This window comes from Danio rerio, chromosome 16 (genome assembly GCF_049306965.1).
Source record: "Danio rerio strain Tuebingen ecotype United States chromosome 16, GRCz12tu, whole genome shotgun sequence".
In the NCBI taxonomy this organism is placed as follows: Eukaryota; Metazoa; Chordata; class Actinopteri; order Cypriniformes; family Danionidae; genus Danio; species Danio rerio.
In genome coordinates, this window is record NC_133191.1 from 29,682,770 (window position 1) to 29,705,785 (window position 23,016).

The 23,016-nt window shown below is 34.4% G+C and overlaps 1 protein-coding gene and 1 long non-coding RNA gene across 2 annotated transcripts in view; one reads left to right on the forward strand and one right to left on the reverse strand.

Moving 5' to 3' along the window:
- ptpn3 (protein tyrosine phosphatase non-receptor type 3) overlaps positions 1 to 23,016 on the forward strand; it is a 52,642-nt gene that overhangs the window by 12,470 nt on the left and 17,156 nt on the right. Inside the window, exons 3-20 of the mRNA XM_682838.11 lie at positions 8 to 115; positions 239 to 281; positions 2,496 to 2,574; positions 2,680 to 2,724; positions 5,428 to 5,480; positions 5,705 to 5,822; positions 10,612 to 10,699; positions 10,807 to 10,895; positions 11,207 to 11,270; positions 11,450 to 11,580; positions 11,676 to 11,801; positions 14,877 to 14,990; positions 15,092 to 15,182; positions 19,841 to 19,918; positions 20,009 to 20,065; positions 20,152 to 20,308; positions 21,573 to 21,730; positions 21,835 to 21,925. Coding sequence (XP_687930.5) covers positions 8 to 115; positions 239 to 281; positions 2,496 to 2,574; positions 2,680 to 2,724; positions 5,428 to 5,480; positions 5,705 to 5,822; positions 10,612 to 10,699; positions 10,807 to 10,895; positions 11,207 to 11,270; positions 11,450 to 11,580; positions 11,676 to 11,801; positions 14,877 to 14,990; positions 15,092 to 15,182; positions 19,841 to 19,918; positions 20,009 to 20,065; positions 20,152 to 20,308; positions 21,573 to 21,730; positions 21,835 to 21,925 — 1,690 coding nt within the window. The remainder of the gene's footprint in view (positions 1 to 7; positions 116 to 238; positions 282 to 2,495; positions 2,575 to 2,679; positions 2,725 to 5,427; positions 5,481 to 5,704; positions 5,823 to 10,611; positions 10,700 to 10,806; positions 10,896 to 11,206; positions 11,271 to 11,449; positions 11,581 to 11,675; positions 11,802 to 14,876; positions 14,991 to 15,091; positions 15,183 to 19,840; positions 19,919 to 20,008; positions 20,066 to 20,151; positions 20,309 to 21,572; positions 21,731 to 21,834; positions 21,926 to 23,016) is intronic.
- LOC141378201 (uncharacterized) lies at positions 3,632 to 5,086 on the reverse strand. The gene is made up of 2 exons (XR_012392113.1): positions 4,731 to 5,086; positions 3,632 to 4,160 (listed from the first exon to the last, which is right to left on the reverse strand). It is a non-coding gene; the product is annotated as an uncharacterized lncRNA (long non-coding RNA).

Sequence of the window (23,016 nt, forward strand, 5' to 3'; positions counted from 1 at the left end):
TTTGCAGAAACATGATGCTGGTCATCTGCTCTTTGACTTGGCTTGTGAACACCTAAACATAGTGGAGAAACAGTACTTCAGCATGCAGATCAGCGAGGACACGTCCAGTTCTCCGGTAACTGAATGTGTGTTTGTTTGAATGAGAGATCAAGCGTTTATTGCTATGAACCACAAGTTGTGAAATGCAATGCCCTGTCTTTTAACGAGATGATTTAATTGATAATATCTGTCATTTCAGAGGTGGCTGGATCCCAACAAACCCTTTAAGAAGCAGCTGAAGGGTGAGAGATACTAGACACTGATAGTTAAGGCTGCATAGAGTTGATGTTTTTGTTTTATGTTCTAGGTGATGGTTGTTGTGGAAAATCATTTTGACTAATATTCCATACACATTTGCCCATATTTTACAGTTTAAAGAAAAACATGTGCTGGAATAGTTGGCGGTTCATTATGCTGTGGCGACCTGTGAAATAAAAACTAAGCCGAAGGAAAATAAATTAATAGTAATTATTATAATACATTAATAATGCTTAAAAAAAATAAGTTTATATTGTACATTAAAATGTTCAAATGTCTAAATTCCCATGTATGTATATATATATATATATATATATATATATATATATATATATATATATATATACATACATACACATACACATACACACACACACATATATATATATATATACATACACATAAATATATACATATATATATATATATATATATATATATATATATATATATATATATATATATATATATATATATATATATTTAAATATACATTATACATTAATTATATATGTATACATTAACCTCTCCTTATCAGCATTTTAATATAGTGCATTTCATAATTGATTTAAGCCATAGTTTTGAAACCTCTGAAAAAGTTTTTTTTTTGCTTAACCTATTGGCAGATCATTTTGCTTGTTTTAAGAAAAAACATAATTAATTTCAACTAGATATTCCAAAAACAAGACCTGTCTGGAAAGGGCTTCTTGATTTAAGAATTCTTATATATTTAGACTAGAAACAAAACAAAATCTCTAAGTAAAAAATGCATGTATTTTTTTTGTAGTGCCATATGTATTTTTTAATATATCTATTGTAGTGCAGTGGTAAAGTTTGGGTTGATGAATATTGGAATATTGTTAAATATGTGTATTGCGGTCTAAATTGGGTCTAAATTCTGTGGAAATCTCCAGGATGTTCTGCAGAAGTTATGTGGAAGCAGATTTTATTACCATAATCAGATAGTAGAGTTAGTTGATGTGTTGGTTTTACCATTTTTTTCATAGACTATACCTGTCAAACTTACAGTATTTAATTCAATTTTTTTTATTTAGCATTTGCCAATCCCATTTTTACATTTAGAATTCCTTGCTGCAGATTAGTAAAATTATAAAAACAATAACAACAGTAATTTAATAATATTGTATTATTTGTCATTCAAATGACTATTTATAGTACATTATTATAGTACATTATAGTAATTAAAACAGTTTAAAAAATTTTAATAGCTATTTTGAGGTTAAAATTATTAGCTCCTTTAAGCTTTATTTGTTTTCGCTAGTCCACAGAACAAACCATCATTATACAGTAACTTGCCGAAGTACCCTAACCTGCCTAGTTAACCTAATTAACCTAGTTAAGCCTTTAAATGTCACTTTAAACTGTATAGAAGTGTCTTGAAAAATATCTAGTTAAATGTTATGTTCTGTCAACATGACAAAGATAACATTTAAATCTATTGTTTCGAAATATGTTAAGAAAATCTTCTCTCCGTTAAACAGAAATTAGGGAAAAAAATAAACAGGGGGTCTAATAATTCAGGGAGGCTATTAATTATGATTTCAACTGTATATATATATATATTTTTTTTTCTTTTTATTATTAAAATTTATTATTTTATTTATTTGACAAAATAAAATAAGATGCAATAATAATCTGAAATAAAATTAAAATTAAATAAGTTGATGAGTATGAAGACATGCAGACATGCTAAAGTCAGGGTTGGTAATGTAATCCTGTCTGAATTCTGTAGAACTCTGCATGACTTTCAGCAGAAATTCAGTGAGAGCAGATTTTATGCATAACCATATTGAGTTTGGAGATAAGGGTGTATTATAACTTATTTCACTTGGCCATAAAGAGTTACGTTTCCCTAAAAAGCACATCAAGAGACACATGTTTGTTTTCCTCCTGAGATTTGGAGTGGGCTGATTTAATGAATCAACTAAGCTGAGTCACCAGACGTGATGTGCTTTCAGTATTAAGCAAGAGACCCTGATTGTTGCTCACGCTTCAGTGCCCACCTTCTGTTTTACCTTCAAATTAGCATCTAATAGCTTTGCTTACATTTCTGGCCAGTTGCCAAAACAATGATTTCCTTTCTTTTTGTTTTAAAAACTGTGAGACTATGCTTATGTTTAACTGGGATCAATGTTATTATTGTTATTACTATTTCTCTCCTAATGTTATTCCCTCAGGATCTCCTCCATTCTTTTTAATGTTCCGAGTGCGGTTCTTCATCTCTGACCCAAACTCCCTCCAGCATGAGCAGACTAGGTACATCTCACTTTTATGTGCAAATGAGAAAGAAATGAATATGTATTTTTATGTATATACGTGGATTCAGTGAGAGTTTCTTTTTACCCTTATTTTGTTTTTTAGGCATTTTTATTTCTTGCAAATCAGGAAGGACATCTGTGAGGGAAGGTAAATCCTGAGTTCACCTACATCTACACTTGCATGTAAACATATAAATTTTTTTTCATACCAAGTTTAGTTTTTTGCTATATTAGGTTCATTTTAGGTCAGCCCGAAAATAACAAACACTGTAAATACAAAGGATACATATAAACATACAAATTCCCAGTGCTGGGTTGCGGCATCCGCTTTGTATAACATATGCTGGATAAGTTGGCGGTTCATTCCGCTGTGGTGTCCCCGGATTAGAAAAAGGACTTAGCCAAAAAGAAAATAAATGAATGAAGTAAACTTTAAAAACCAAACACCATAAAAATAACACGCACTAGTTCAGTACACCAAAGAAGAATCTATTAGGAAAACATAATTATACACTAAATAAGTATATAAATAATAAGGTAAATATCCCATGCATTCACACAAAAGCATATTACCCTCTAATAATAATAATAATAATAAAGAAAGAAACAAGTTGCTGATGCCCACCAAGGCATAAAATTGTAGCTTTTCAGAAACTGACAATTGATCGGAATAACAGATGTTTTCATTTATTATGATAGAAAACCTAAATATTCCTGCATTTTCTGCTAATATTAATTTCTTAACTCTTCTGAACATGTTATTTTTTGAAGAGTTCAGCTGCAAAAGTGCATTTTAAAAATGTTTTCTAAAATGAGCAAGTGTTTAGGCTCCTGCACATAGGTTCAGTGATTTCACTTTTATGCCGATGAATAGATACTTTTCATTACCTTAAAGTAATCACTGAACATAAACACAGGAGGCTGAGAAAATTGCTCATTTCAGAAGAAATTTTCAGATGCCGTGTAGAAGCTTTTGCAGCTGAACTCTATAAATCAATTAACTGATTGAATAAATAAATAAATTAATTAATTAATGATCAAAAATACCAGCAACCCACATTAATAAATTTATTCGGATTTAATGAATGAATGAATAAATAAATGAATGATCAAAAATACCAGCAACTCACATTAATAAAAATTATTCAGATTGAATGAATGAACTTTCCCAGAGACGGGTTGCGGTTGGAAGGGCATCCGCTGCGTAAAAAACTTGCCGGATAAGTTGGCGGTTCATTCTGCTGTGGCGACCCTGGATTAATAAAAGGACTAAGACAATTATTCTGACTGAGTGAATAAATGTATGAATGAAGGATCAAAAATTCCAGCAACCCACATTAATAAAAATTATTCTTAATGAATGAATGAATGAATGAATGAATGATTAAAAATACAATAAACCCACATTAATAAAAATTGCTCTGAATGAATGAATGAAAGAAAGAAAGAAGGAATGATCAAAAATAGCAGCAACCCACATTAATATAAGTTACTCTGATTGATTGAATGAATGAATGAATGAATGAATGAATGAATGAATGAATGAATGAATGAATGAATGATCAAAAATACCAGCAACCCACACTAATAAAATATTCAGAATGAATGAATGAATGAATAATCAAACAAAAAATACCAGCAACCCACATTAATAAATATTATTTTGATTGATTGATTAAATGAAGGCAAGGCGGTGGCAGTAGGCGCAGTAGGTAATTCTGTCACCTCACAGCAAGAAGATCGCTGGTTCAAGCCTCGGCTGAGTTAGTTGGCATTTTTCTGTGAAGTTTGCATGTTCTCCCCGGGTTTCCTGGGTTTCCTCTGGGTACTCCGGTTTCTCCCACAGTCCAAAGACATGTGGTACAGGTGAATTGGGTAAGCTAAATTGTCCATGGTGTATATGTTTGAATGAGTGTGTATGGATGTTTCCCAGGGATGGGTTGCGGCTGGAAGGGCATCCGCTGCGTAGAACATATGCTGGATAAGTTGGCGGTTCATTCCGCTGTGGTGACCCCAGATTGATAGAGGGACTAAGCTGAAAAGAAATTGAAAAAATGATTGAATAATAAAAAATAATGGCAACCCACATTAATAACAATTATTCTGATTGAGTGAATGAATGAATGAATTATTAAAAAAATACCAGCGACACACATTACTAAAAAATATTCTGAATGAATGTATGAATGAATGATCAAAAATGCTAGCAACCCACATTAATATAAATATTCTGATTGATTGATTGATTGAATGAATGAATAATTGAACGATTGAATGAATGAACGAACGAATCAACGAACGAACGAATCGATCAAAAATACAAGCAACCCACATCAATGACAATAATTCTGATTGATTGAATGGATGAATGAATGAATGAATGAATGAATAAATGAATTAATGAATAAATGAATAAATAAATGAACGAACGAACGAATCCATCAAAAATACCAGCAACCCATATTAATGACAATTATTCTGATTGATTGATTGAATGAATGAGTGAATGAGTGAATGAATGAATGAATGAATGAATGAATGAATGAATGAATGAATGAATGAATGAATGAATGAATGAACGAATGAACGAACTAACGATTTAATCAAAAAATACAAGCAACCCACATTAATATAAATTATTCCTGGTGCTGGTTCCATTGTTCTTGAAAAACTGGTGTTTCAAGTTGTGACTCATGGACTGAGAGGTTGATCTGGTCAAATCAGTATTGAGATTAAATGTGAATTTTTAAACACTGTGGACATTGGTACCCTGACATTTAAATAAGAAATAGACTACATATTTTATATTGACAAATGTTGATGAAAAAATAATGATGTGTTTTTATTGCAGACTGAAGTGTCCTTTAAGCTCAGCCGTGGTACTGGCTTCTTACTCCGTTCAGTGTAAGTCAAGGAAATTACAGCTCCTCACTGTGTGACTGGCAGCCCTGGCATAGAAACAGCCTAGATATAGCAGAGAATGTTTCTGTGTGCTTGGGGAAAGCCATGTTTCTTCCGACAGAAATAGCTGGGGTTAATGGCCCTGTCAAATGTACAGATTGCAGATTATGGAGACATACAATCTAGTTTTCTAACATGGCATTCTAATTCTCCTGTTTGATTGACAGCTGAGCTTGGAGATTATAACCCGGAAACTCCTACTGGATACCTTAGTAAAACTCATTTTATTCCTGAACAAGACCAGGAGTTCCTTTTAAAGGTGGAGTCACTGCATCCACAGCACAAGTATGTCAATACACACACTCACACACAAAAACAAACACACGCACACACAGTTTTCACTGTCAGTTTTATTCCATTTTCATTTCTTATTTTGTTATCAAAAAGATTCCAAACCTTTATGGGACCTGTGTATTAGTTCAACAATAAGGAAGATATTTTGAAGAATGTTTAAAACTAGTAACCATTAACATCCAAACAAAGTAAATAGCTACCAGTTTGTTTGTTTTTCATTATCATTTTTCAAAATATATTTTCTTGTGTCAACAGAAAAACTCAAACTGATGTGAGAAAATGATGAAAGAATTTTTGTTTGGTTTTAGGGTGAACAATCCCTTTCATACCTGACAATAATTTCAGTGTTACTACAAGGTTACCTCATTTACTATATGTTGTTTCATGAATATGCAAATGAGTTCCCACCTCCACTAGAGGATTTTAAGCCTGATTTGAGCCCGATTTGGAAGTTAACGAGCTCGCCGACAGATCGGGCTGTGATCGGGAAGAAATCTGCGCGTGCTCGGCGCTCGCCGCTCTTTATGTGTGCACTACTGAACAACACATCAACGAGGCTCGCTGACGCGTCGCCGACACCACGCAGATGGAAATCAAACATTTAGCATGCTAAATATTCCAGAGCAGTCGGCCGGCTCAACCCCACGTGTGGTTAGATGTAGTGACGAGCTGCAGCCAATGAGAGAGCATATCAGCATGAGCTGAATGCCTGTGTGTTCAGGAGCTCAGCAGAAACATCTGTGATTGGTCAGAATGGGCATCGGTGCGCTCGCTTCATTCTGCGTTAGCACAGACATGAGAGTAGGATATATTAACAGTGGAACTAGAATTCTGTAATTATTAGAATTACCATACTGCTCATTCTGACCGTTCTCATATAAAACGCCATATTGTCACAACATATTTACATTCAAAGCTATTATTGAGATATTAAAATTAAGCTTTGATAGTCTGGCATCATATTTAATGACACCATTACCCTAAAAATATAATCTTTTTTTGGTAATACAGCCTATAAATATGTAGTTAAGATACTAAAACACTTAAAGGCTTGGCTTTCATTTTCACTTTCAAACAGGAGCTATTTCACAGCACAGTATATGCTGTTTTGAAAGATATCGGAAGTAAATTGATGTTTTTGCCATCAGAAAGTTTTGTTTATGTTAGCAGGAAATTGCTAGGCAAGAAAATGCACACATATTTAAAGTCACAGCGAAAAGTATCAGACATGCATGCAGTCATTTTAACCAATATGGTAATTTAAGGCGAAAATGCTTAGTTCTTTGTATAAAAAAATAACAATGTCAGAAAGAAATACACTGATAGTAAGAAAACCGCAGGGTGTTATAAATATGTTAGTTTTATTTCAAAGAGTTATAAAATTACAAAAATTAAAAACTCTCTGTGTATCAATCCACTGGAACCTTGCAGATGAGTGATTAATCCGCTGATAAATCAGCTGATTTGACGATGTTTTTAAATGCTTTCTCCAAAGCTTGAAACGCTGTCAGTGATGTAATCAGCACACAAGCAGCCAATAGTGTTCAGCTTTTTCTGACGACTCCTCCCTCAAAATTTCATTGGCTGTGGTTTGGTAGCTTGAATGAGCTGATGGGGAATGAGTTGTTGTCAGATCATGTAGTGTGTGACCCCCCTCTTGTGGATCATTCACAGAGTGTTGCGTAGTGTGAACACCTCAGAGATTAAAAGACACAAAGTCAAGTCATGTAGTGTGAACGGCACAGCGAACTGCTGATGTTAAAAAAAATCCTGTAGTGTGAACTAGGCTTTAGTCACACCACGTGGCACTACCTGCTCTGCTTTTACTTAAAAAAAGTTCACTCAAAACTGAAGATTCTGTCATCATTTATTCATGCTACACTTATTCCAAACCTCGCTGAGTTTATATCTTCTGTTCAACCAAAAAGAAAAGAAGATCTCTTAAAGAAAGCTGGAAAACTGTAACCATTGACCTACGTGGTATTTGTTTTTCATAGTGTGAATGTTAATGGTTAGCGGCTTTCAGCTTTCTTTAAAACATCTTCTTTTATGTTCAGCAGAATAAAGAATATTAAAAAGGTTTGGAACCACTTTAGGGTTTTAATTTTCTTTTTCTTTTTTTTTGTGAAGGGTGAACTATCTCTTTACCATTACACAATAACAAGTGACAATGTTGGATTAATTTAACCATGCAGGTTCAAAATAAAGAGTGAAATGTTACCAGAATTGTAAGGCATTTTGTGTCTTGCTCTCTAGTTTCTACAGTGTCAGACATGGTAATAGTAATTATTTGCTTTTAAAGTAGTTTAACTGAATTTTAAGCACCTGAAAATGTGTTCCTAATGTCAATATACTAGCCATGATGCCATTCATCATCTCAGCTACCTTCTATACACAACACCCATAGTTTAATTTTCTTTAAAAATCATAGAAAGTCAGATGCGAAAAAGTATTTATAAGCACATAACATATTAAAACCCCACATAGATGTGGGTGGGGTGGGGGTGATTCTGTCATAGTCAGACTTGCAGATCTGGCAAAGTGTGGATGAATAATTAAAAAGCAATGCTGTAGTACCAATTGTTCAAACATGATTTTTCAGTTGTAAGATATCTTCTATTGAGAGGTTCTTGTTTTTGTCATCATGTGGGTCGATTTTTAAACCAAATGGGAGGAAGATTTAGATACTGATTTTGATGAGGAAACATTGGATGACATTTGGTCTTAGGCTAAGAAAGTATCTCTTTGTACACGTACAAGAGAAATACAATATAAAATGATACATATCTCCATACATGACTCCACATTTCTCCTCACCACAGACATCTTTTTAACCCTTCTAATTTGCCTCTGTGTTTAAAATGTAAAACTGATGTAGGTACTGTAACAGACTGCAAAAGTTTTGTTTTTGGTTCTGAGGAAAATGGAAAAGATCTTTAACATGCAGCTGGATTTTGACCCAGTTTCACTGATTTTGTGTATACCTAATAGATGCATTTGTTCATCAGCTAATAAGAAATTGTATAATATATTAACCTTTGCCGCCAGAAAATTTTTTTACTTTACTGGATTAGTGATAAATCTCCATTACTTAAAGGTTGGCACTAGATGCACAAGATCATTTTTGAGTTAATTCCCCTGGAACATCTTACCCATGTTTTACACCAAAAAAACAGAACATTTTTCCAAAGTTTGGATTCCATATTTGGATTATTTAGAAGCTAGTCTTTGCCCTATCATAAAAAGGAAAAGGAATGTTGAAACTGTATTATTATCTGAATTAGATGTTTTTAGCCCTTATTCTGATCTGTTTTATTTTGTGTGGTCCTGTTTTATATATAATCTGAACTTTTTTATTTTCCTTTTTTCTCCATTGTTTTGTGTCAATATTTGTCTTTTGAAGATGTTTTGTTATGTCTGTGTTATTGTGAAATTCCAGTAAACATAATTATGAGCTTCAAAGTTTTTGCATTCCATATAGCAAACAGTATGTGTGTAACATTTGTATTTTAAATAAAAAATCTTAAAATGTAAACAATTTATAAAAAAAAAAATCCCAGAATGTATAATGTATAAATTGTCATTAAATCAGATTATGTCAATTTTGACAAAAACGTCAGATAGAACCTTATAATTCTAAGGTGATGATTTAATGGAAGTAGGGTTGTGCGATTAATTGAATCGCAATCATGGTTTGAAACATTGCGATTAGCTAATCGCAGAAGGCTGCGATATGAAATATATATGTATTATATAATTTCCCCCACCCAGAGCAAATGCATGACTGCTTTCTGCATGTGATAGTCTTACTAGCCAATTGAGTGAGCACACTTTCGTTCTGCCCAAACAGAATTGCGCAACCAAACTGTGGAAAGCCCACAATAAAACATACAAACAAACAGGAAAGAGTGGATAAGTGGGATGATGGCGTTTGCCGCTTCATAAGCATTAATAGATGGTAAATGTCAGTAATATGGGAATATTTTGCTTTCAAAGTCACAGACACCAAACAAAAACAGGTCATTTGTAAGAGCTGTCACAGAATTGTTGCCACAGAATGAGGAAATACAACAACCAGCACTTAAAAAAGCACCACAGGCGGCTATTTGAGGAGTGTCTTGCTAAACAGTCAACTAAATTTATTGCCAGTGACACTCAATCTAGTAGCTAGCAACAGCAAAGGACAATTTCAGTGTTTTTTGCAGCTGTTACACCATATGAAAACATCACAAAGGCACCAGGGGATAACTAATGCCAGAACTCACTACTGTTTGCTCTAGATACAAATTAATGTTTAGTTTCTGAATATTTATAAACAAATTTGAATAGAAGTTGGAGTAAGTTCCTTTTTTAACTAACGCTCACCTCATTTTAGCAGTAAGAAGCTACAATACAGAATTTTGAGACAACGCTTGACTGCAAAATTAAATCGGAAATCAAATCGAAATCACAATATCGAAAAGTCAAAAAATCAAGAAATCGCAAGTAGATATTTTCCCCAAATCGCACAGCCTTAAATGAAAGTATATTTCTCTGGTTAAACTTACCCTATACTTATCTCTCAAATTAAATGGTAGTTTAACGCTCAATAAATAGTTTTAATTTAATTTGACTATTTTTTTTACCAATTAGCATGGAATGGGAAAAAATATATTTAAAAAAATGTGATTTGAAAAAGCAAAACTGAATTTGGAAAAAGATATTACACTGATTTCACTGTGCCCTATTTGATTTTCACCGCATGCAGAGTTTAACAGTGCTTGTCTGAATGTGTGTTCAGAGGTCTCTCTCAGAGTGACGCCGAGCTGTGCTATTTAAATACAGCCAGAACATTAGACCTGTATGGAGTGGAGCTGCATCATGCTCAGGTGCAATTTGCATTGAAAATCCTGCAGCTATAATAACATGTAATCTTGTTTTAAATTGGTCATGTTGATGAATGATTTAGTTCTCTTTTTTTAATCCCTGTCTATAGGATGCCAGCAACCCTGCCGTTTGGGTGGGCATTACATCAGGGGGCGTGGCCTTGTTTTGTCATTTAATTTGCTCCAGCTTTTTCCCCTGGTGAGTTCTGCCAATCAGATCCCTTTCCCTTTCTCTCTTTGTAAGTACATATTTTGACACATGCTTAATTTTTGTTCTTAAAAAGTCCACTTTTTTAACATTAATGTTTCTCTCTACTATAATTGACGTTTGAGAGTGCTACAACTATCGGGTTATGATCTGTGTTGTGATTATCATTACAATGAATAATTTACAAACACTGCAGAAAAGTATAATTAGTGTTATTAGTCTAATTAAAAGCCCTCAAACCACTGTTTTGATTCTGGTGTCATTTATTTCTGCACACTTTTGAATGCCTCCTTTCTTTTCAGGATTAACATCATCAAAATTTCATTCAAAAGGAAGAGGTTCTTTGTCCACCTACGCCGAAAACATGTAAGATACGCATGCCTAATCATGCTCATCCATCAAAACAAAAACAAAACACATAAATTAGCCTAATAAAGCCACATATTTAATGCCTGAAAGAGTCTGAACACTGCAAAGGCAACATCTTTGTTTCCGACTTGATGATTTGTGTTGTGTGTTTTTCCTCATTTTAATATATTGCACAGGGTGAGCTGGGCCACCATGTGGTTTCTCTATCCATGCCAAATTCACGTGCCTGTAAGAACCTGTGGAGATCCTGCGTGGACCACCACACCTTCTACAACAGGAAACCATCTCATTCAGCTTCAAAACTGAGGTGAATAGGCAGTCTTTATTCCTGGAGTTAATTAGAGATCATTGCTGCCAACACCAAATGAGTATGTGAGTTTAATTGCATGTGTTTTGTTAAAGCTCTATTCCCCTGTACCGAAAGCTGGTAGGAGAGCAAATGTTGAACCCAATGGTGAGGTCCAGCTCAGTGGAACAACTGGAGACCAAGAGTCTACCCTCACGGTCACCACCTAACACACCTAACTGGTAACTATGCTATATTATAGATCTTTTTTAAAGGAATGATTGAAAGCATTTTATGTATGTATTGTACAAACAACACAAACTTTTTTTTTTGATGAATTATAAAAGGGCCATTATATTTTACAACATAATATTATACAGTTGAAATCAGAATTATTAAACCTCCTTTGAATTTTTTTCTTTTTTTAATATTTCCCAAATGAGGTTCAATAGAGCAAGGACATTTTTACAGTATGTCTGATAATATTTTGTCTTCTGGAGAAAGTCTAATTTGTTTTATTTTGGCTAAAATAAAAGCAGTTTTTAATTTTTTAAAAGTCATTTTAATGTCAAAATTATTAGCCCCTTTAATCTATATATATTTTTTGATAGTCTACAGAACAATCCATGGTTATACAATAACTTGCCTAATTATCCTAACCTGCCTAGTTAACCTAATTAACCTAGTTAAGCCTATAATCTCACTTTAGGCTGTAAAGAAGTGTTTTAAAAAACATCTAGCAAAAAATCATTTACTGTCATCATGACAAAGATAAAATAAATCAGTTATTAGAAATGAGTTATTAAAACTATTAGAAATGTGTTAAACAAATCTTCTCTCTGTTAAATAGAAATTGGGGAAAAAAATAAACAATAATAATTAATAATTCTGACTTCAACTCAAAATAACATTGGGTCATTTTTCATTGAAACCATGCTATATACTGTATGTATGCATGTATATGTGTGTGTGTGTGTGTGTGTGTGTGTATATATATATATATATATATATATATATATATATATATATATATATATATATATATATATATATATATATATATATACATATATATACATATATATATATCTTTTGAGTAGAAGAGAAACACAATTTTCAACTTTCTTTTTAAATGCAAATGAGCTGCTTTTCCACACCCCCTTTATCAGAAGTGGGTGGTTACTTTGCAGCTGTTACTCAGATCAAACAAATGATCTTGCTGTGTTCTTTAAAACCTCGTCTGATTAAACGTCCTGACATTCTGAGCATACAGATGCCATAAATCCTCTTTCATTGTCAACTGTTAAATACACACTAGCTTTTGTCAAAACATTCCCACAGTGTTTTGTATGTCTTTAATAAAGGCAGTTGGTGACAGTGTCGGGGAAAGGTACTTTTGAATGTAACATATTACAATATTGAGTTATTCTCCCAAAAATTAACTAGTTGCATTACTTGGTTACTTTTTATGGTAATAAAATTATGTTACATTTGCATTACTTTTTCTTACCTAGCCGAAGCTTGATCTCTTTCAGAACATTGGGGTAGTTTTTTTTCTTTTTTTTTTTAAAAAACAGAGAAGCTCTGCAATTAACACCACACTGTATAACCTACACCTTCATTCACTTTTTTCTTCATTGCTTTCAAAATAATAAGAATACTTCCATCGCAGAAATGTAAGGTTCTGGCCTGCCATCTTTGTCTCTGTTTCCACAGGAAGCAAATTCTCTCATTGAGTGCGTGATTCAGTGCGACTACGTTGATTTCATTTAGCAGTTTATATTAAAAGTCAATTAACTCAACTAAAAAGTAACCCGCATTACATTACAAAGCAAATATTATGACCTTATTTTTTTTAAGTAATATTTTACTTTACTTGTTACTTAAAAAAGTAATATTATTATGTAGCTCACATTTCTTTTAATGCATTACCCCAACACAGATTGGTGAGGAAATTATATGTATCTGTATATTACATCTGTGGAGCAGTTGACCATGACGACAACACACTGCTAAACACAATTCAGCCAGCTCTCACCCCACTATAGACTGGAAACTGAAGATGAGACGTTTGAGGAGTCCAGAAATAGTGCAGAAAAATTCATTCATTCATTTTCTTTTCAGCTTAGTCTCTATATTAATCTGGGGTCGCCACAGCAGAATGAACCGCCAACTTCCTCAGCATATGTTTTACACAGCTGATGCCCTTCCAGCTGCAACCCATCACTGGGAAACATCCATACACACTCATTCACACTCATACACTACGGACAATTTAGCCTACTCAATTCACCTGTACCACATGTCTTTGGACTGTGGGGGAAACCTTAGCACCCAGAGGAAACCCACGCAAACGCGGGAAGAACATACAAACTCCACACAGAAACGCCAACCGACCCAGCCAGGCTCAAACCAGCAACCTTTTTGCTCTAAGACGACAGCACTACCTACTGCGCCACTGCAAAAAAATGTATTGATATAAAGGATAAGGTTGCGTTACACTAATGTGATTTGTTTTATAAAGCATGTGTTTTGTTATATCTGGCATCCCAGCCTGATCTAAAACAAGAAAACATACGTATTTTCAAGTTCAGTCGAACAAAAATGTATGGTTTTAAAAAGGAGGCGTGGCACCCAACCCTGCTCCTAACACAAACTGGCACCCCACCCTGCCTAAACACAACTGTCATTGGGGGCTGAGCAAATCTTACTAAATTGTTCGAATGAGATCGTATGAGTTCATACGAAATAACCACTAAATCAAAAAGTTACAAATTGCTGTGAGATTGTGTTTTTCATACACATTATCCCAGAAATTTGACTTGTGAAACCTCAGAGCATCTTGACAATATTAAACAACGCACTTTAGTTTGCAAATGCTGGTGTTCTATTTCGATATATATGGACTGAAATGGTAACCTTAGAAAATAGAGTTGGGGGGGCGGCTATTCACAATCACTCTAATGCACATCATATCATTGCCTGATTCATCAAGCTCATCTCATTACACAACTAATAGACTGCAAGTATGCAAAGCAGCAACATATGCACATGAATGGGCAGTGAGCATGAATGGTTAAATATCATGCGTTTAGGCTGTATAGTGTAAACAGAGATTGTTTTTTTGAAAAGCAAGACTGAACGCTGAGCATTTTCATTCTTTAAAAAAGCAGTAACTAAAACGAAACACTAAAGTAAACAGAACCTAAGTAAAGGAAGCTGGCAGTGTAGAGATCATAATTTGCCCCCTTTAATACTTTTTATGCAAATATAATGTAATCATTTTAAAGGTCTAAGTCTGCATTTTTTCTTTTTAGGCGAAGCCCTCGTGTGCGTCATGACTTCCGTAATCCTCGGCCATCATCCGTGGACAACTTGACCAATGAAATGAGCTACGTGACCGAGAGCGAAGACGTGTTTTATACCTACAGGCAATAAATCTAATCTGTGCATGCAAATTTACAGTCTTACAGCCATACATTTGTATTGATTTATTCTCATAGTAACTTATTAAAACTAAATTACACTTAAGGAAACCTCAGGAGGAGGAGCGCAGGAGCGGCAGCTGGTCTCATGGTGATGACATCACCATTGAAGAGGATGATCTGCACGTCTGGGATAAGGTGAGTGTGATTACACACGATGACGCAAGATCAAGGGAAACGTGGCACACAACAGGATCTCTCTTCAAAAGCTTCATCATCAAGATCATTGCATTAAAATGAGTGATTGATATGAAGAAGCCCTCTGTGGCACAGTTCAGTGTGGATTGTTGCGTTTGATGAATGGGGCAGTTAAAAACGATATTAGATTTGAAGATTATGCAGAAATGACGAAAACCACTATTATTTACTTATGGAGTCATTCCTTAAGGACACGGCAGGATAAATAAACCTTTAAATATTCATGGTCATAGAGAGGATGGGAAAAGGTGATAAAATAAATGGTACATGATTATGGTGTGGTGGCACGGTGGCTCAGTGTGTAGCACTGTCGCCTCACAGAAAGAAGGTTGCTGGTTCGAGTACCAGCAGGGCCAGTTAGCATTTCTTTGTGGAGCTTGCATGCTCTCCTTGTGATTGCATGGGTTTATTCCGGGTGCTCCGGTTTCCCTCACAGTCCAAAGACATGCGTTATAGCCAAAGGGAAAATTAATGAATGAATGATTATGGTGCAATATTATTATTATTTTGTTATTTAATTGAAGGAAAATGTATATACAATAAAACAGTAAACATTATGGTGTCCTTCTATCTATTATTGTTTTAACCCAACCCCCAAGACCTGAACATCCCAAGGCAGCTTAACAAAATAATTAGGGTCAAATACAGTAATTACATAGTCTGGAGTCATCCATGTCTTCGCATAACAGCGACGATGGAAAAAATAAAAAATAATTATAGTGCAATATTTAATACATTTGTACAGGCTGTCCGCGATGTCTTAAGGTATTAAAAGTTAATAAACTAATGTAGAGATATTGAAGGCACTAAAAAAGTATTAAAAAGTCTTAAGTGCTATTTTGCAAGGTATTACATTTTATATCATTTTTGATTATACAATGTATGGCTGTATGCTAAAGTTTTCCTGAATTAAATCTGCGAATATCAGGATGCTGTGTAGTTTATTAAATCCTACTAGATTTGACATCATGCTGCTGTGTTTACTGCAGTAACTAAGGCAACACCATTATTTATGCAGTTCTACAGGCGCCAACCTGATAAATCATCTAGATTTAATGGATTGTTATTCAGTACATAAATAATGTTTTTGTTTTGGATTACATTAATATTTAGTAAATATACTGCAGGTTAAAATCTCGCTATTGTTTCCGGTTGAAAAGTGGTTATAAGGTTTTAAAATATATGGAAAGAGTCTTAAAAAAGGTCTTAAAAGGTTTTGAATTTCACTCTGATTCCTGTGTATACTCTGTTTGTAATTTTAAGACTGCATTTAATCATTTAAATCAATCAACAATTACATTTTGGTCATAAAACTAGCTCATTTGCGAGTAAAATATTGCCCCAGACATGTCACCATGTATTTAAATGCATAAACTCTGTGATGTGGTCAGGAATACTGTTTGATTGGATTTCAGAAAGGCAATCAAAATGAAGCAGAGGAGTAAATGCTGAATGAAATAACAGGACACAGGAGTCCAGCATTAAGACAGTCAGCTGTCAGAAATATTCTTTCTTATTATGACAGATCCAAGCAGTGCACTGACATTACACTCATGCTGATGAGTCAGGAAAAAATTAACTCTCAAATCACAAGAATTTGACTGGCAAACACTTTAAAGGTGCCAAATACTGCATTGGTTTAATAAGTTAAATTGTTCTCTGATATCTGCATAGTAGATTTATGTCTTTGGTAAGTTCAAAAAAATCTCCAGAAACGGTTTTATAAGATCATTCATTACTCCAAAAAATACCCATAGACTCAGAAGGTCCATGATTGACCATATATGGCTCGTGTCGTGAATATTACACACACACACAGCATGATGTACACTGAACATGGACAAATATAAACCCAATCAGAGTAACGTTTACCTATTTTGCTCACCAGATTTTTTGTGGATAAAGGCTAAATTATAGTTAAACTTGACAAAAGAGAGTGATAGAGATGTATTTTTCAAAATAAAAGTCCATCATACATAGTAAGGGAAATATACGCTTTAAATAACTAATGGAGGAAATTTAGCACTGTTATTTCACTAAAAAACGTTGTTGCCTATCAAACCCAGCATGAGGCGTGTATAATAATGGTCCCTGAGATTTTTTTTATGATCTCAGAGCTTCATGACATGGCTGCTCGTCTGGTCTGGATGAATGACCTAAATTAGACTTGCATGCAAATGCGGAGGGCATGGCCCATAAATCTGGTCACAGTTTGTTTTGTCTTTTGATTGGCCTGTTGTCCACTGGAGATTTACACTCGTGGAATTTACATGAGAATGAGGAAACAGTAGTGTCTGAGGCTCACAGTATGCTCTTTTCCATTTACTGATCTTTTTGTTATTCTAATGGGTATACCCAAATTTTTTTATTATAGGGCACCCTTAAAACAGTAGTAAGGCACAAAATCTGAGACTACAGTAAGATTTTGATTTTCAATTACTAATCAGTTTTAGGAGTTAACTCAGACACCTAAATAAAATAAAATAAAATAAACACCTACAAATAAAATAAATACATAAATAAAAAGAATGCAAATTAAATAATTACAATTGCTGTAATTATATACTGTTTCTACAGTAGGTGACTTTTTACGGTCACTTAAGAACTACTTTTATGCTAGTTTATGTATCCTACAGAAGAAAGTTCAAGCTATCAGTGAGCAAAATGGCTTGAGGATGTCTTCTGACAGAGCAATAACATTCTGAGGTCATGTCATTTTTTTTATTATTTTGTGCTATAATCATACCTGTCAACACTCCTGATTTTCCCAGGAGTCTCCCATATTTCACACCCGTCTCCTGCCCCCCAAAGCTGCCAAAAAAGCCCTAACAGGAAGTATAAAGGAGTGCAAAATCCTACTTTCAGACTTAAAGCCACTAATAACAGGCTATGTTCTTAACAAATGGCACGCAGAATGGGATCAGTGCTCAAAATAATAAACGTTTTGAAAAAATCTAACTTTTTTTTAGCTCAAGAGATGATGAGATGCACAAGATGCTGTATCAGTAACATGAGACTTACTCATTAACATTTACTAAAAAGGAGAAGTTCCCCAAAATGTCAGTTTTGCAACAGAAACCAAAATGTTAAACATATACTTTTAGAATTTCCTATTTTTGATGTTATTAGACATCGTTTTTTATCTGGATAGACTTTAAGTGAAGTTTTACAAACTAATTTTCAGAGAAGCACATGATATGATTAATCGAGGCTGGCCTTCGTAATCAGTAATAATCCAAGATTGATTCAAGTTTACAATAAACAGACTAATTTCACCCTATTACCTTACCTTCGTTTTGGAAGAATCCACCCTTCCACCCATCTCCTTCTTTTCCTCCCCTTACCAGGGGGAGCTCTCGAGACATACCTGATCTCGTACCCCCCTACATGCTTATTGACCAGGCGGGAGTCCCGGGCTCAATTATCTCCAAGCTCAGAGTTCTCTTCTGGCACAGCATGCCGATCTACTGTACATGTAAACTCTTGAAAGGTAATATTTTAAAATGCAAATCAGATTTTTATCATATGCATTATTTTATGTAGATGTTTATTTATTGTTATATTTTTAGAGACAAAAAAAATATATAAAATGTATATATTATTATTATTTATTATTTATAAAAAAACTATTAAAAATAGTTTATTAAAAAAAGTTTATTATTAAAAAAAATTATTATTCATAAAATGTTTTGCAAACCATAAAAATCTTTTAGATTTGTATTTTATGTAATATTTATTGCTGTTGATGTCTTTTTATTGTTATATTTATTTTATTATAGAAAAGTGATACTTATAATGTAAATTTGATGTGGTTTTGCCATGAAATAGACAGAGGAATTCAGTAAGCCATAAATTCAAAAATCTCCTGTGTTGTTATTTCTCCCTGAAATAACCTGTAATTTGTATGGCCCAATCTAGTTACAAAAATCCCTTTTTTTGTCCATGTTTGTCAAGTTGCCAGGTCTTGTATGAAGTTCATCACCTCACAGAATTGCTGAAATATTTAAATCTCAAAGCATTTTTACATCCATCTGGAAACATATGTTACAACCCATATACCAAATCTAATGCCTCCGCAGAAATCAACAGGATATTTAATATATAACCTATTTAATAACAATTATAATAATAATAATATTGTCAAACATTCATTCATTCATTTTCTTATCACTTATTAAGGGGTTGAGACAGCAAAATTAACCGCCAATTTATTCAGCATATATTGTATCCAGCAGATGCCCTTCCAGCTGCAACCCAGCACTGCAAAACACTCATACACTCTCACATTCACACACACACACACATCCACTACGGCCAATTTAGCTTGTTCAATTCACCAATAGCCCATGTCTTTGGACTGTGGGGGAAACTGGATCACCTGGAGGAAACCCACACAAACACTCCACACAGAAACGCCAACTGACCCAGCCTGAGCTCGAACCAGTGACCTTCTTGCTGTGAGGCGACAGTGCTAACCACTAAGCCACCATGCCGCCATTGTCAAACATGCTAGCATTTAATTAATTTAAAGCTAAAAATCCTCAATTTTATTTTATTTTTTTTATCCTAAACCCGTTTTTATGGTTATCTGTGCACAGAGTGTGACAGCGGATGGTGATCTGCTGCTTGTGAGGATCAGCCCAGACCAAGATGGCAAGTTTGGCTTTAATGTCAAAGTGAGTTATTCGTTTTCATATTGTTCCAATTGCCTTCAGCTAATTAAGTTTGGGAGCTCGTGTATCAGGATATTCTGGGTTAATGTTTAGGGAGGCGTGGATCAGAAGATGCCCCTGGCCATCTCTCATGTTAACCTTGCATCTCCGGTAAGCCATAAAAAGCCCTGGCTGTTTGAGATTACAAATGGGTGTCAGGATTTTTCTGTTTGTTCAAATATTGGCTGTGTTCGCAGGCCGGCCGCTGTGTGCCTCCACTGATGGAGGGAGATCAGGTGTTGCTTATAAATGGACGGGACATTTCAGAACACACACATCAGCAGGTGGTCATGTTCATCAAAGCAAGCCGAGAGTCACACAGCAAGGAGCTCGCATTGCTTGTGCGCCGCAAAGGTGCAGTTTTGTTGTTGTGTATGTGTACGTTTATATTTGTCCAAAACAAAAATGTTGTTGGGGATAATTTATTAGTTATACTTTATCTTTGATGTAGAACTGAATGATTATCATTAGATTAATAGATTAATAGAATAGAGGGAGAATAAATAAGGTAATTTTCATTTTTGGGTGATATTTATAATTAGCGTTGGGACTAATTAGTTACAGAATATCTAGTTACCATAATTAAATGACTTATCCACTGAAAAAAGCATTAAAAGAAAATATAACTAGTTAATTAAAATATACTTAAATTCTTTATAAATATTCTTTATCATTAGTCTTTATAATGTATAAATTCAGTTCTAATATCCAACAAACGAATAAAAAAACAAATATAACGAAGTGTGCATATAATACATATTACTGCTAATAATGATAACATTATACATATGCAAATTGAGTTAGTGTTTTTTTGTGGTAGTGATTTTTATTATTGGTTATTATGTATGTAGAAAGTAATATTTTTTTATTATTTTAATCTTTTTAATTTTTTCATATGTAAAGATATTTGTGTATTAATGTACATTCTGTGTGTATTTAGCAATATGTAAGCGTTTTTAACCTGCATAGTCGCATAACTAATGGACTCTGAGCTGGAATTCAGACCTGCTTTTAGATGGTCAATGGTGCAGTCTATTTCAGTTCTTCAAAACAGCAATGCGCCAATAATGTGCTTTAGCACACCTCCTTTTCAGACCAGCACGCCCATGAGGCCACAAAGTGGCGCAAAACATGAACATTGAGGTTGCGCTGGTCTGTAAATAGCAACAAATCATGCCAAACTCGTCTTGCACCTTATTGTGCCTGGTGTATGATAGGACGCTTTCTAAATAATTCTAAACTTGTTATTAAAATAACAGTATTGAAGTATTGTTTTATTATTTATCAATAATACAGTTAAGCCAAAATTTGACAAAAATTTTAAAGAGGTTCAGTTGTATTGAGGATTGATTAAAGATGAATAGTATTTCATCTTTGAGTAAATTACTTTTTTTAGACCGTAATTAGAAAAGACAATGGTAATGATGTAATTATTGATTCATTTCTTTTTTTGAAGTAACTTCAACCCTACAGTGCTTATAATAAGTGGGCATGGCAACACTTAAAGAGTTCCAAACAAACAAAAACAAAACACCGCCTCTGTTGAATAATGCTGACAGCAGTTTAGTTAAACTCTCTGGCAGTAACAATTCTTTTATGTTATTCTTAACATATCCAGGTGTCTCTTTACGAGTCGAACCCACACTACAGCTCGGTCTCACGCTTCCGGGTGAAATATCCCCACTGTCCACTCATCCATCTGGAGAGACACTAGAGGAGTCCATGGCCCGTCTGGAAAAGGGTTTGGTCACTGGAACGCTGCTTCTGCACTTTGAGGTTGGGCCACATGATTGTTTTACAGCATGTGTCATTTGGCATGTGTGTGTGTAATGCTGATAATTGTCATCAGCGCATGTGTGTGTGTGTTTTGCTGCTTACAGAAGTTGTACAGGAAGAAAGAAGGAATGTTAATGTCTTGCGCAAAGCAGTCTGAGAATATGGACAAGAATCGGTACAAAGATGTGTTACCATGTAAGTTGTATTGCTTTTCATGTCCAGGAAAATTAAGTTATACGGAAGACACATTATAGCATTATTGTGTTATTTGGTTATTATATATTAGTTATATCATTTTTTTTAATTAAAATCTGGAGGTTTCATTAAGTGGGATTGTTTTACTTAAAAATGTAGACAAACAATAGCTAGGGCATTTTTTAAGTTGTAGTTCAGACTGTAAAGCATGGCACTAACAGTGATGTCAGTTTCCGGGGAATGCATGATTTGGTAAAGTGTTAATGCAGTAATGCTGTCTTCTTGTGATATCAAAATAATCATAAATGGTAGTTGAAAATAGACATCAATGGCTCATATTTATAAGTGGAAAACTCAACATCATGTTGATGCACAGTGTGCCTCAGTTATGCTTTTTTTTTTACAGTTTATATAGGGATAGTTGACCCGAAAATAAAAAATACCTTCAAGTGTGTCCAAACAAGTTTGTTTTTCTGTTAAGCACTAAGGAGGCTTGTAATAAAGTAATTAGATGGCTTTTTAGCCACCAAAAGATGGAGGCTGATGAATGAAGAAGAACTGATGAATGTTTAAAGCACTTTGATAAAGAAAACAAGCGGGTGATGGCAGCCTTTCATGAATGACAAACTGATAGCAAAACAAAACATACCATGTTACAGGCCTGGTCCTCTCTTCTTCCTCTCTCATCACTTTCCCGTTTATTCTTCCACAGTCCTCTGGTAGACTCAAGACCGGTGTGGCAAATAGGTGACGCTTGTTAACACTCACACCACCGGCCTCATGCTGCAGTCACACTAGAGTTTGTGCATGCCCAATTCTGTTGTACGGCCCTGCGAAAAGTGGCGGGATTAAACAAAATGATCAGACATTAAGAAAGCGAGCGATTGGTCCATGTTTTAAATTTCTGTCTAGAGAGGTCATGTTTTGGTCTTTGATTGGTCTCACGCAATCATGTGATGTGATTTCGCAGTTCAGAGTTCACCAAGCTTGAACTTTCCAAAATGCGAAACTTGTCTCTTTCGTGTGCGTATAAATGGAAGTCTATAAGGAGAAAAGTGCAGCCTGACCGCAGCTTCACTCTGCTCTCACGG